This window comes from Saccoglossus kowalevskii, chromosome 5, assembly GCF_978046115.1.
Source record: "Saccoglossus kowalevskii chromosome 5, keSacKowa6.1, whole genome shotgun sequence".
Taxonomy (NCBI): Eukaryota; Metazoa; Hemichordata; class Enteropneusta; family Harrimaniidae; genus Saccoglossus; species Saccoglossus kowalevskii.
This window is the reverse complement of record NC_140645.1, coordinates 14,837,965-14,850,128: the sequence shown is the minus strand read 5'-3', so window position 1 is coordinate 14,850,128 and position 12,164 is coordinate 14,837,965. Positions and strand designations below refer to the sequence as shown.

General features: G+C 35.5%; 1 protein-coding gene across 1 annotated transcript in view; it reads right to left on the bottom strand.

The window, feature by feature from the left end:
* The window catches only part of LOC102806028 (kinesin-like protein KIF11), a 51,131-nt gene that overhangs the window by 34,027 nt on the left and 4,940 nt on the right, over positions 1–12,164 (bottom strand). Inside the window, exons 5-12 of the mRNA XM_085499144.1 lie at positions 11,185–11,361; positions 10,066–10,190; positions 4,630–4,787; positions 3,812–3,890; positions 2,582–2,678; positions 1,520–1,615; positions 1,035–1,123; positions 584–671 (exon numbers count right to left, since the gene is read on the bottom strand). Of these exons, the coding sequence (XP_085355270.1) occupies positions 584–671; positions 1,035–1,123; positions 1,520–1,615; positions 2,582–2,678; positions 3,812–3,890; positions 4,630–4,787; positions 10,066–10,190; positions 11,185–11,361 (909 nt within the window). The remainder of the gene's footprint in view (positions 1–583; positions 672–1,034; positions 1,124–1,519; positions 1,616–2,581; positions 2,679–3,811; positions 3,891–4,629; positions 4,788–10,065; positions 10,191–11,184; positions 11,362–12,164) is intronic.

Sequence of the window (12,164 nt, the reverse complement as noted above, 5' to 3'; positions counted from 1 at the left end):
AGACATCAGAAATAACAGCTCCCGCCTGTAGTCTCTTTAAAATACAGTCAGTGCACAACAATTGAAAGTTAGATTTGAGCGAGTCCTTGAAAGGTTTGTTGACGGTCAGCATAAAGGGGTTGCAACCGATTGGTACAACAGACCGGAACAAACACAGTCGCGATGTTGTGTATTTTTTTTTTTTAAATCTTCACATCGATGTGCTCTGAATACATAAAAGGGTGATCCTAGTTTTATACTGTATACAATGCTTTGCATACAGTGCATGAACAGGCTCAGTGGTGAAAAAACTTGAAATAGCTCTCATTGCCCTACGACCTTTTTAACCTTTTCACCACCGAATTGACCCAAATTTTGTTTGTTGGCTTCATAATTAGAGTTCATTCCCAGAAATATTGAAGAATAACATTGTAGAAAAATTTGGGCGAGAAAGTCTGGCGGGGAAAATATTAAGATGAGGAAACCTAAAAAGAAAACCAGGTTAATAACAGGTTTCTGCTAATTTGTGGAAATGAACCAGACAGAAGGCAAAAGATAATGGTAAGAGATAAACTTCAGGTGGTAAAATGTACATGGCTCCCACCTTTTTGACTTCCTCTTCAAATGTTGCTATTTTTTGCTCTAAATCTGTGATTGTCTGCACTTGGCTCTCCATCTTGTGTTCCATGGCACTGTTTTAAAAAAACAAATGTACACCAATTATTAAAGTTGCAGTTGTCTTACATGTTATGTTTTTATTCTATTTAGAAATAATGCATTTTACAATGTTGCATACATTGCTTGAGACTTTGTATCAATCCCAAAACTATAGAACAGAAAGTTCAGTGTGAAAAATTAGCATATCATTAGCATAAAGCACACAGACACACATATTTTGCATATCATTAGCATAAAGTATATAATTTGCATATCATAATGAGCGTAGTTTGCATATCACACACTGTAATACAGAGCTGCATTGTTTAAAAAGTATTATTAGATGATTTCATGATTAAACTAATAAATAGTACACTGAAAAAGAAAATTTTGTTCACCTGTAGGACTCTGATGACATAAATATTCCATGTTTTTCTCTGGCAGCGTGCAAATCACGTTTTAATTTCTCAATCTCTTCAGTGTATTCCTAGAAATAAAAAATTGTAACATCCAGTGAGTTAATCCCTCCAAAAAAGTTGGAGTTTCAGGTTTTGTAAGTTATTATGTACTAGCTTGTTTATTAATTTTTGATGAAATTGACAATAATTTAGGAAGTATAATATTTTAAATTAACATTCAATGTGCAAAGGGGAGCTAAATATCACTATTCCACTGAAATTTGGAAGCTTTTTCATCAAGCTACCCATCTTTTTAGTTAAATTCGAAATTGATAAGTTTTCTACAAAACTTGAGACAAAGTAGTAATGAGCACCATGTGATTTCACCCCTCCTTTAGTGTATTTATCGATCACAAACCCTGTGTAATCAGGGTGAAGTAAACGTGTCAGCCCAATAACTTTCTCATGCATCTAGTAATTATTACCTTAATCAAGGCCCTCTTTGTCATTTTCTGGTTCACTTCTGGTCTATTTGTGATATTCTTGGCACGATGGGCATAATCTAATGTACTCAAACTCTCCTGAAGTAGAAATTTAGGACAAGAAAAAAAATACACAGCAGATGTTATAGAATTGGAAAAATCAACAGCAGTTAATTTTTTTTATACATGCATACAAGTGATTTCTAGTCGCATCTCAGTAGTTGAATACAGCATATTTGGAAATGTCCATGTTATGAGCATTCTGATAAATGTTTTCATATATTCAGCTACATTACAATCTGGCTTCACCTTGTAAAAAAAACCTATTTTGTAGGTTAACAGTGGGGCCATCATTACTGAATGAACAGTGGGGCCATCATTACTAAATGAACAGTGGGGCCATCATTACTAAATGAACAGTGGGGCCATCATTACTAAATGAATAGTGGGGCCATCATTACTAAATGAACAGTGGGGCCATCATTACTAAATGAACAGTGGGGCCATCATTAAATGAACAGAGGGACCATCATTACTAAATGAATAGTGGGGCCATCATTAAATGAACAGAGGGACCATCATTACTAAATGAATAGTGGGGCCATCATTACTAAATGAATAGTGGGGCCATCATTAAATGAACAGAGGGACCATCATTACTAAATGAACAGTGGGGCCATCATTACTCAATGAACAATGGGGCCATCATTACTAAATGAACTCAAAAAATTAGCATTGTATTGATGAATTAATTACTGTACACAAGTTCAGTAATAAAGCAGCCACTCTGCATTACAACGTTGTGTTGCAGAGATCTCTAATCACGGAGTCTGTAAAGACCACATCTTGCTCCTGTTGAACACTTAAGTTGTAGAGACTATCACAGCACTATCTCTTGCAATTCCTAGTGTAGTGATGACGTAATAAGCATCAAATATGTCATACTACTACTTGAGGTCGTAAAATACACCCAATTAAGGGCAACACCTCAATGTTAGCACATAGTCGCACATCACTACCATCGAGACAGTGAGTTGACAAATATATTGCACTGACAAATCTTACCTCGTAGTTACAAAGTGCCGGTGATACGGTAGCTATTATTGATGTTTTTGTCCTACCCCCAAGTGAATCTTGCAACAGTCTGGTTAGCTTACTCTCTCTGAAAATAGAAATAAACTGTATCAAATTTGTGCCAGAAACTCTGTTATGAAATGCCCGCCACCCCTTCCCCCCAAAAAAACATTTTGCAACACAACGGTATTGCATGTATTTTCACACACAAGTCTTCTATGGGTGAAAAAACTTTTAGCATTGTGTCACTATTTGTTGTGAAATTAAGGCCAGTAATATATGTGCAATACTGTAATATTTAGTTATTAAAGTAGTACTTTTATCAAAAAATGTATCCATTGGTAGTAGAGTAGCAAGTCATCCTCTCTCATACAAGTCAATATACATTTCAGATATTTTCAATTTACTATCGTTTCAGTCATTTCTTGAACGATTATTTTTAACTAAATATTGCTACACTACAGCAAGATATTATCAACATTGTCGGTAAATATACAGCAATTGCTTCCAATGTTGTTGAAGTTTTTTTGCTACAATCAAGTTTGTTTTGACACATTCGTGACGCACCCCGACTTCTAGTCGCTATCATTGGACCCACAACGCATTTCAACTCTTACCTGATCGGACTGACAGTCATGGCGGAATACTTATTCAAAGTAGAGTTTGTTTATTATCGGGATACAAGAATTATATCAATATATATATCACAAGCTGAGTTTCATAGTGATGACTAAAGATTACAACAGTTTTATCGACCGCCTCACTAGTGAGACACCATTTTTACGGCGAATGAACGCACTTCGCGTTCAAATTATGGACAAAGAAAATCAGAAATTGGATTTACCGACAAACCATTGATTCAAACAGTAGTAAATTTCAGAAAATCTATTGTTTCTTACCGGATGACAGTCTACATGCATTTGAGAAAAATCAATAAATTGCTTTATTAAACTTCAAGATCATTATGTTGATTGAACAGAGTGTGGTTAATAGAACTCATAGATTCAGAGTCAAGAATGAAAATCCAGTGAATTTGATTTCGTATTTGCTCATGGCATCATGTTTATTTGATATAATAAAACATATAGCTTAAGCAACCTCAGTGTCAGTCAATATTCAGATGTAATTACCCTGTGCCTCTGTCAATTAATTCTTGTTTGGGCAATTAAAACTGCATATTGACCTCCACTTGGGTAACTACATGTAGTATAGCAAGCTCACCTATATGGAATATGAGGAGCGTGTTCAACCAATCCTGTTATCACACGGCCTAAGGTTAACAGACTTTGATTGATGTTACCTGTAAAAATAACAATTAAGTCATACACACCATGACAAGTGCACAAATGTATTGCATATCAAACAATAAAAATGGCTACCAGGCGGCCATCTTGGATCACACTGTAAAATAAGTATAGTGTTCTTCTTCTTCAATTTAATTTGCATATTCGTTTATTGCAAGGATGCTGTAATGTCTCCACAAAGATAGTACAGCAATAGAATCAACAGATGGCAGGGGTCGTGCAACCAAATACATTCTCGCTATGAACTTTTCAACAGTGTCCACCAAGTTGAAAATATCGCATAATTGCTCCATATTCAGAACACGCATTTCCCACAATGCACTGTAACTTATGGCGATACAGTGACAGCTGTATAACAATATTTATCACACAACAATAAAGATAATTAACGTATAAATGAGTTCTTTTGTTTTCTTGTAAGTTCAAGCGTGGTAATTCAGTGGTCAAGCTGGATAACACTGAATATATGCATGTGTAAGGTTTGTGTGTAAATGGGCCATCAGAAATAGGGCTCCAGAACAGCATCTGTTAAAACAGTACAACCACGAGCTTGAATTTTTGTTTGAACTTCATTAATGCCTATGAATTGTTTTCCTGACTTCACACCAACATTTACTATAATTGGGGACGATACTGAATTCTAAAAATATTTCCTGCAATCTCGTATTTTCTACTCTCACACAGTAGTTTCAAAACACAATAAATGTAAAAATTTTATAATAAAAATGCCCATACCTGCTTCTTTAGCACGTTTATCAACCGCTCCAGAACGACCTATATTTTCAGAGCCAGCGAGATCAACAAGATAGAGTTTGCCACTTTTCAGCAATTCTTCACCATCTACCGTGTTCTCTTTGATGTGTACCAGAACAGTGAATACAGAATGTGACCGACTGTGGAATATATTAAAACCACCAATGAGTTTTATTTAACCCTTCAGGCCCATAATTTATTACATTTTTATGCATTTTCAAAAAAGATGGACATAATTTTCCATTGATTACAGAGATAGTTTCAGATTTTATAAAAAAAATAGGTAATGTTATGCAATTTTATATTTTTAATAGAGAATATTTTATCCATACTGAGTTAAAAAAAAAAAAAGGTTGATATTCAAACACAAATTTTGCTTTCTCAGCCAAGTTGGTGACTATCTGGAGAGCAATAAAATCAAATACATGTGCCCAGAGACGTGTACAAAAATTGGGGGAAGCTAAAATAAAAGAATTTTCTTATGGGTTGTAATGTAATTAAACTACATGATGGAAAGGAGTTTACTGTGGGCATAACATTTCTGAATATTCATGGTCAGCTAAATGCCTCAATGGTGTGCATTTCCAGCCACTTTGCTGAATGGTTAGGTTTTAGCGTTTAAAATTCAGGTGCAAGTATACAGTGCTGGCAATGTTGTAAACTTCTGCATGTATAGTACAGTCAAACCTGTCTATAAAGGACAGTCAGTGGACTGAGCCAAACTGTCCTTTATAGACAGGTGGTCTTTATATGGAGGTGGCCTAATTTATTCATTCAATCATGAATATTAATTAGGGCGGGAATTTTAAGGGAGATCATAAGTAAAACATAAAAGCAAACCTACACATTGTACAATGAACAGGTCTTTTTTAATAAAAGTGACTCATTTTCATCTGGATAATTACACAGCTTTACTTTTTTACTACAAATTATATCATGTAAATTCACTGGAACCAAGTGATTCTGCCCATGGATTCATTCGTGTATTTAATGCATAAGAACGATTGTCAACGATCGACCGCATTGGCGTTTCAGCTCGGTCTTTCGCACTCTCGCCATGCAGTCTTATTCCCTAGTCTCTTGCACATATTCCATCACAGGCGGTAATCAGTCCCATCGTTAGTATTGTCGATTGTACACTGACAAAATGCACAGGCAAAGTTGCCGTGTTTGAAAAAACAAACAAGCATCACAAATGAACAAGCATTAGTAATAAACAAAATTTACCAAACTCATAATGATTGCTCCAACTGTCGGTGTTGAATCAGAAAGTCAAACGAACCGGAAATGAAACACGATGATCGTACACGCAATTTTACAGTTATTTGTTGCAAGCATCGACGTGTCAAAACTGCCCAAACGAAACAAATTTTCTCGATTGCAAATTATTGATATTATCTTTTATAAAAAAAAAAAAGGAGGATCAAAATAGAAAACATCTTTTGTTGAGAATAACCCTGAGATGACCCCTCAATAACAATACGTTTTGCCCATGCGCTAGCTTCATTAGCATAATTTATAACGATCAACAACAAACAACATGGCGGCCAAAATAGGTTGGATTTTGCAATTCCGCTATGAAAACGAAATAAACGAATGTTTTATAATTTTGTTTGGATATTTCATGTCGACAAGGTAAATAAAACATCTCTCATTTAATAAAACTGGTTCATTTGTTTATTTTGTTTTCGAGACGGGAGGAATTTGCTCTTCATGTGCGAGACAGTCCACAGAAGTGTGACTGGCCGGCTGGGGATCGATAGTATAGTACCGATTGGAAACAAGCTAGTTTGTCATTTCAAACTTTAAATGAAACTGTTTTAATTTGTTGTTAAAATTTTGCAGTCTCCAGATTTTACATTCAGATGATATTCAACTTTTTGTTTTTACTTTTTCGCAACTTTACAAACCAAGTTGCGATGGTCACCCCTGCCTCTTAGCCCTAAAGATTGCGTACTCGGTAATCTGAACGTAACACATGGCCACATTCCTGTTAGCGATTCGCAAGTAGGTATTGTCTTTTTGCTGATACCGTCCGACGGAAATGTTGGTGGTCGTTATACAAAGGTTAATAGGTCTATAGGTGAATAGGTCTACAATAGGGTGGTCGCTGGTCGCTATGCACAGGTGGTCGTTAACACAGGTTTGACTGTAATTTAAATATCTGGACAAGAGGTAAAGCCCTCGATTTGATTTTAAAATCGGCTTCACGACCAATTGAAAAGGGTCACAGACATGACAAGTCAAGTTGGTTATGAACCATTCAGAAAGCCAGATTACGCCTGCTGAACATATTCGCTCACTGAGAGATCTCGCGTAAAGTATGAAAGGCGTGGACCAAACATCTGCGCCAGAATTGATTGAATGATTGGATTTTGAGCTTGAATTTCCATTTTTATAATTAAATGTCAAAATGGCAATCTTTCTAAAAAGGGAGAAATAGTGTTAAAATATCATTACTCTATCGAAATTGATTATCAAATGCGTATATCACAATATTAGGCATTGATATCCTCCTTAAATACTTTTGCATTTGTTGAATCCAACACAATGTTTTGATACCACATTTCTATGACCTTTGTTTGTCCTGTTTTATGGTTGATTTCAAAGTGAATAGTAAATATTTAAAGCCTAAAAGATCAAAATGTTCCAAAAAATGCATTTAAAATTGAATAGTTACAGTAGCAAGGCAATCAGCTGACTGAATGACCGCAGTGTTCTCCCCAGGAATTTAAACCCCTGTGGCGGCCTAATTTGCATATCATTTACATTATAATAGAAATAAACCAAAACACATTTACACCCACACAATAAACATATTTTCAAAAACAAAGTGGCAGATATTTATTTGCTTAACACAGTGTTATAAACACTTATTTTGGGCACTTTTGTAATATTAATGAGCTCCGTCACAGTGCAAATATTTTTTTTTGTAGTCAAAAAAAATTGCGTTTCACAACTTACAAGAGTTTGAATTTAAAAATGAAACATTCTCGAAATGCAAATGCTGCAGACTAAAAAGAAACAAATAAATTGTAAAAGGTTAAATGAAACTCATCTGAAACGTTCCAGCCAGGATTATGTTCAAGACTTTCATGATCTTATTTACTACAAAATTCTCTTTCAAAAAATAGACCACGTAATTATTTGGCGGATTGCTGGTTATTATTCCGACCATCAGCTTCTATAACGTTTACATTTACAGTAAATGAACGAACAAATAACACTTCCAAACAATCATCAAAGTTACGACGTGACATAACTTACTTCGCGATGTTATACACCGGTTATACCAATAATTTCTCTTACTTAGTCATGATGCCATGCAAAATTAAATACTTCTTTTTTTATATGAAAAAAACGTAAAATTTGAACTAGTTTTATCGAGAGAAATTATTTTTGATCACTCGATCAGATCACTTCGGTGAAAAACACAGACCCGCCATGATAGCTGTGACGCGTTAGTTGACCGCATGTGTCCTTTGACCCGGTGGGTCAAAAACGCCATTAACCAATCAGAATGCCGCATGGTAATGGTAGAACCCGAAGTTTTCCGAATGATCGTGATCATAAAAATTACATTGCGGAAGTAAAGCGATGTCGTAGCACGATGTGTTGGTATGGATTTCAGATGAAAACTGCATGATGGCTTTCAAAAGAGGTGATTAGCAATTTTTGAAAGGTAAAAGAAGTCTTGAAGGAAGAGTTTTTACATGATTCACGATGATAACAGTTCAAATGTATTTTACCCAATCACACAATAAACACGTTTTTTCTTGAGTAGCATAAACTGATCTTGAACTGCGCTTTGCCCATGTTACATCGGGGTGGAATTGATTTTGAAAGAATTTTAGCTAACAATCTAAAAACTGCACTTATCGTCAGAAAATATTTACTTACAAAGAGGTGCTAATTTTACAAAATTGTATTGTTTAAAGCCGCTACAACATCGCACGACTATGTCTATTGTTTACAAATTATTATCCACAACTGGCAGGATGCTTGTCGGTCGGTACGCAAGTATAATAACAATATGACAATAGTCGGACGCGTTTCTGTGGTGGTCGCTAAATTTGAGTGCCGGTCGGGCCGACCAGCGTGATGACATCCCCATTGAAAAATGCACTGTGGCGGTCTTGCTAATCACCGTGGCGGTGTGTCAGACCGGTGTGGCGGCAAATCGAAGCACTGTGGCAGGACCGCCACGCTGTTTACATCCTGGGGAGAACACTGGACTGACTAGGTAGGGGTACTCAGAGATGATGCAGTATTTTAAAAGATTTTCAAATAATTCTAGGCAACTTAGAGGTTATTCAGTACTGCGAATAGCAAAAATATTACAGCAGCAATAAAAGTGGTTTGTTTTAACCTTTTCACCACCAGTTTCCTCTTTTTATCACAAATTCACAAAATTATCCGTTTATAGTCTGCACTATTCTTTTGAATAACTGGACAAAAATGACCAAATTTTTTGAGTAAAAACTGAAAATTGACACAAACTTTGTATGTTGGTTCAAAATTTAGAGGCTCATTTCCAGAAATATTGAAGAATATAAGAAAAAAAGTGCAGAATAACTTGGGCGAGAAAGTCTTGTGGTGAAAAAGTTGAGGGATATGAATCCAATTTGCTCTACTGAGCATTATACTTGATATACAATGCATTATATAATGGATAACTTATCAATCTGTATTCACTAAATGATATCAAGAATGTTTTTACAATATTACGATTCATGTCAATTACTTACAACTTTTTCATCCCATGCCAACGAGCAAAATTTCAAGATGCGAATAAATAATCCCATCATTAGGCCAGACATTTATTATCCCTTGTTTCGCGAACTCGCCGAATGAACAGAAGCCGCAAATGAAATAAAAATATAATTTTATTTCACCGTAATTTCTCACGCCCGCCGACTTGTAAGCGCAAAAAATCATAAAAAAATATTATATTTATCTACATTTTTTTTACCGCCCGCCACATACCAAATCCAAGTTGCATTTTCATGGGAGTATCATGATCAAAGTACCAAAGTCTCGCGCAGATGAGAAACAAGGTTATACATAGAATAACATTTTATTTCTTCTCTCCGATCAATGGCCTCACTTACAATTCTTTGGGAATCACACAAATCTAATGGGGAAAAAAGAATTTTTTTTTGCCCCCCCCAAAAAAATATTGCCTTATAAAAACTCGAGAAACGAGGAATAAAAAAAGTCTGACCTTAGAAGTAAATGTAAAAATGCCAATACTGACCATGACATTTGAGACCTTATTATCTCGATAAGCCCGGTGACCCCAATTTTGTTTTTCAAATCTGTGTCTGCTACAAGAGCATGAACAATAATAATGAAAACCTGACATAATCTTCAATTCAGATCAGACTTCCTTTGTTTGATTCAATTCAATCCCCTTACCTTGAGTGGTCATTCATTTTAGTGGTGGCAGTTTGTCTTCTATGACATCCATATTCTAGGATAGCGTATACTTCATCTTTAGTGTGTACTGTCTTCTCCTCTAGACCCTGTACAACTACAGATCCCTAAAGAAATAATTCACATAACAATTATTTTTTTGGTTTGTTTGGCCAGACTTTTTTTATTCCTTGTTTCTTGAGTTTTTATAAGTCAATTTTTTTGAGGAGGGCGAAAAAAAAAAAAAAATTAATTCTTTTTTTCAATTAGATTTGTGTGATTCTCAAAGAATTATAAGTGAGATCATCAATCGGAGAGAAGAAATGAAATAAATTTTTATTCCATGTATAACCTGGTTGGCAATGTCGCCAATTGTGGCACAATTTTCAGCATTAATGAGGGATTTCTTGGTTTTTGACGACAGAGTTTCACGGCGTGTCACCACAAACCACACTGCCGCCATGTTCGCCTAGCAGTCTCAAGCAGCACGCAGAGAGGTCAATACCCGAGATTCACTGTCAGTTTGTTAGGCGGCGGGCAAAAAAAAAATGAAGATAAAAATATTTTTGTTTAGCAATTGTTTGCACTCACAAGACGAGAAATTACGCTGAAATAAAATTTTATTTTTATTTCATTTTCGGCTCCTGTTTATTCGTCGGGTTTGCGAAACAAGGGATAATAAAAGTCTGGCCCTATATGTAAAAAAAATTGAAAAACTTTTAACAGCTTCCATGGTGGTAACAGACAGAATGTATTTTATCCACTTGTGTAACAAACAGTGCTTTTTTGATAGAATTACTACAGTAGGAATTTGTTTAATCAAGACTTGACACCAAGTCCAGGACAAGTAAAATTCAGAGAATTCAATAGTAACTCCCTTGCCTGAACAGACTATAGCATTACATGTATTGGCAATATACATTTTGCACATGCGAGTGTAAAAGTTCAAGTTCAAGTCTCCCTATCGGCTAACTTTCCACCTTGTGTTCGCAAAGTGCGATTGTGTTTGTAACTTTAAATGAAATTTTGGCATCTTGGTATGAGATCAAAAATGGTAATACAAGACAAGCACAAATAAAGTTACACTTGTGAAAATTTTTATCCACGTGTTAATGACATTACCTTTTTTGAGTTATCTTCAAACATTCGCAGCTTTTCCTCGCCGTCACCCAACAGATCAAACAATTCCTCTTGGTATATCTCCAAGAATGACACACGTATTGTGAACTCAACCTTCATTTGTTGCAAAGACTCAAACAGCTGATGTAGAGTTCTGGGAACAATTCCGGCAAGAGGATCCTTGAGAAACAAACACCAGATACAAAGTCAATGGTAAATCTTAAACTAATAACAGCCCTACACAATGCACATTTTAGGAAATCCCCCAAGATGTTTGTCGATTACTATCTCGTGAGGATATCTCAGTTTCATCCCAAATTTCATGTTACTTAGGCCAGACTTTTTTTATTCCTTGTTTCTCGAGTTTTTATAAGTAAATTTTTTTGAGGAGGGCGGACAAAAAATAAAATTAATTCTTTTTTTCCATTAGATTCGTGTGATTCTCAAAGAATTATAAGTGAGATCATTGATCGGAGAGAAGAAATGAAATAAATTTTTATTCCATGTATAACCTGGTTGGCAACGTCGCCAATTGTGGCACAATTTTCAGCATTAATGAGGGATTTCTTGGTTTTTGGCGACAGAGTTTCATGGCGTGTCACCACAAACCAAGCCGTCGCCATGTTCGCCTAGTATTGGATTTAGTGGCGACATAAATACACATGCGTTTGTCCAATATGATGTACGTATGAAGATAAGAATCATTTCAGACAAATCAAAAATATCCTGAATTGGATTTTTTTAAACTAAATGGCCACCAGTCAGCCATGTTGAACACTGATTTGTTAAATAAATTATTTGAATCAAAGTCCCATTGTGCTTAATATATGTACCAAGTTCAAACCACACATGACCGAGATCTTGTTTCAGAATAGGAAAATGTGTGATTTTGAAATGACTGCCATTTGAAACAAATGCATGTGCATGTGTCCTATGTAATGTTCGAAATTTAAACCAATCACCGATAGTTGATGGTTGTTGCA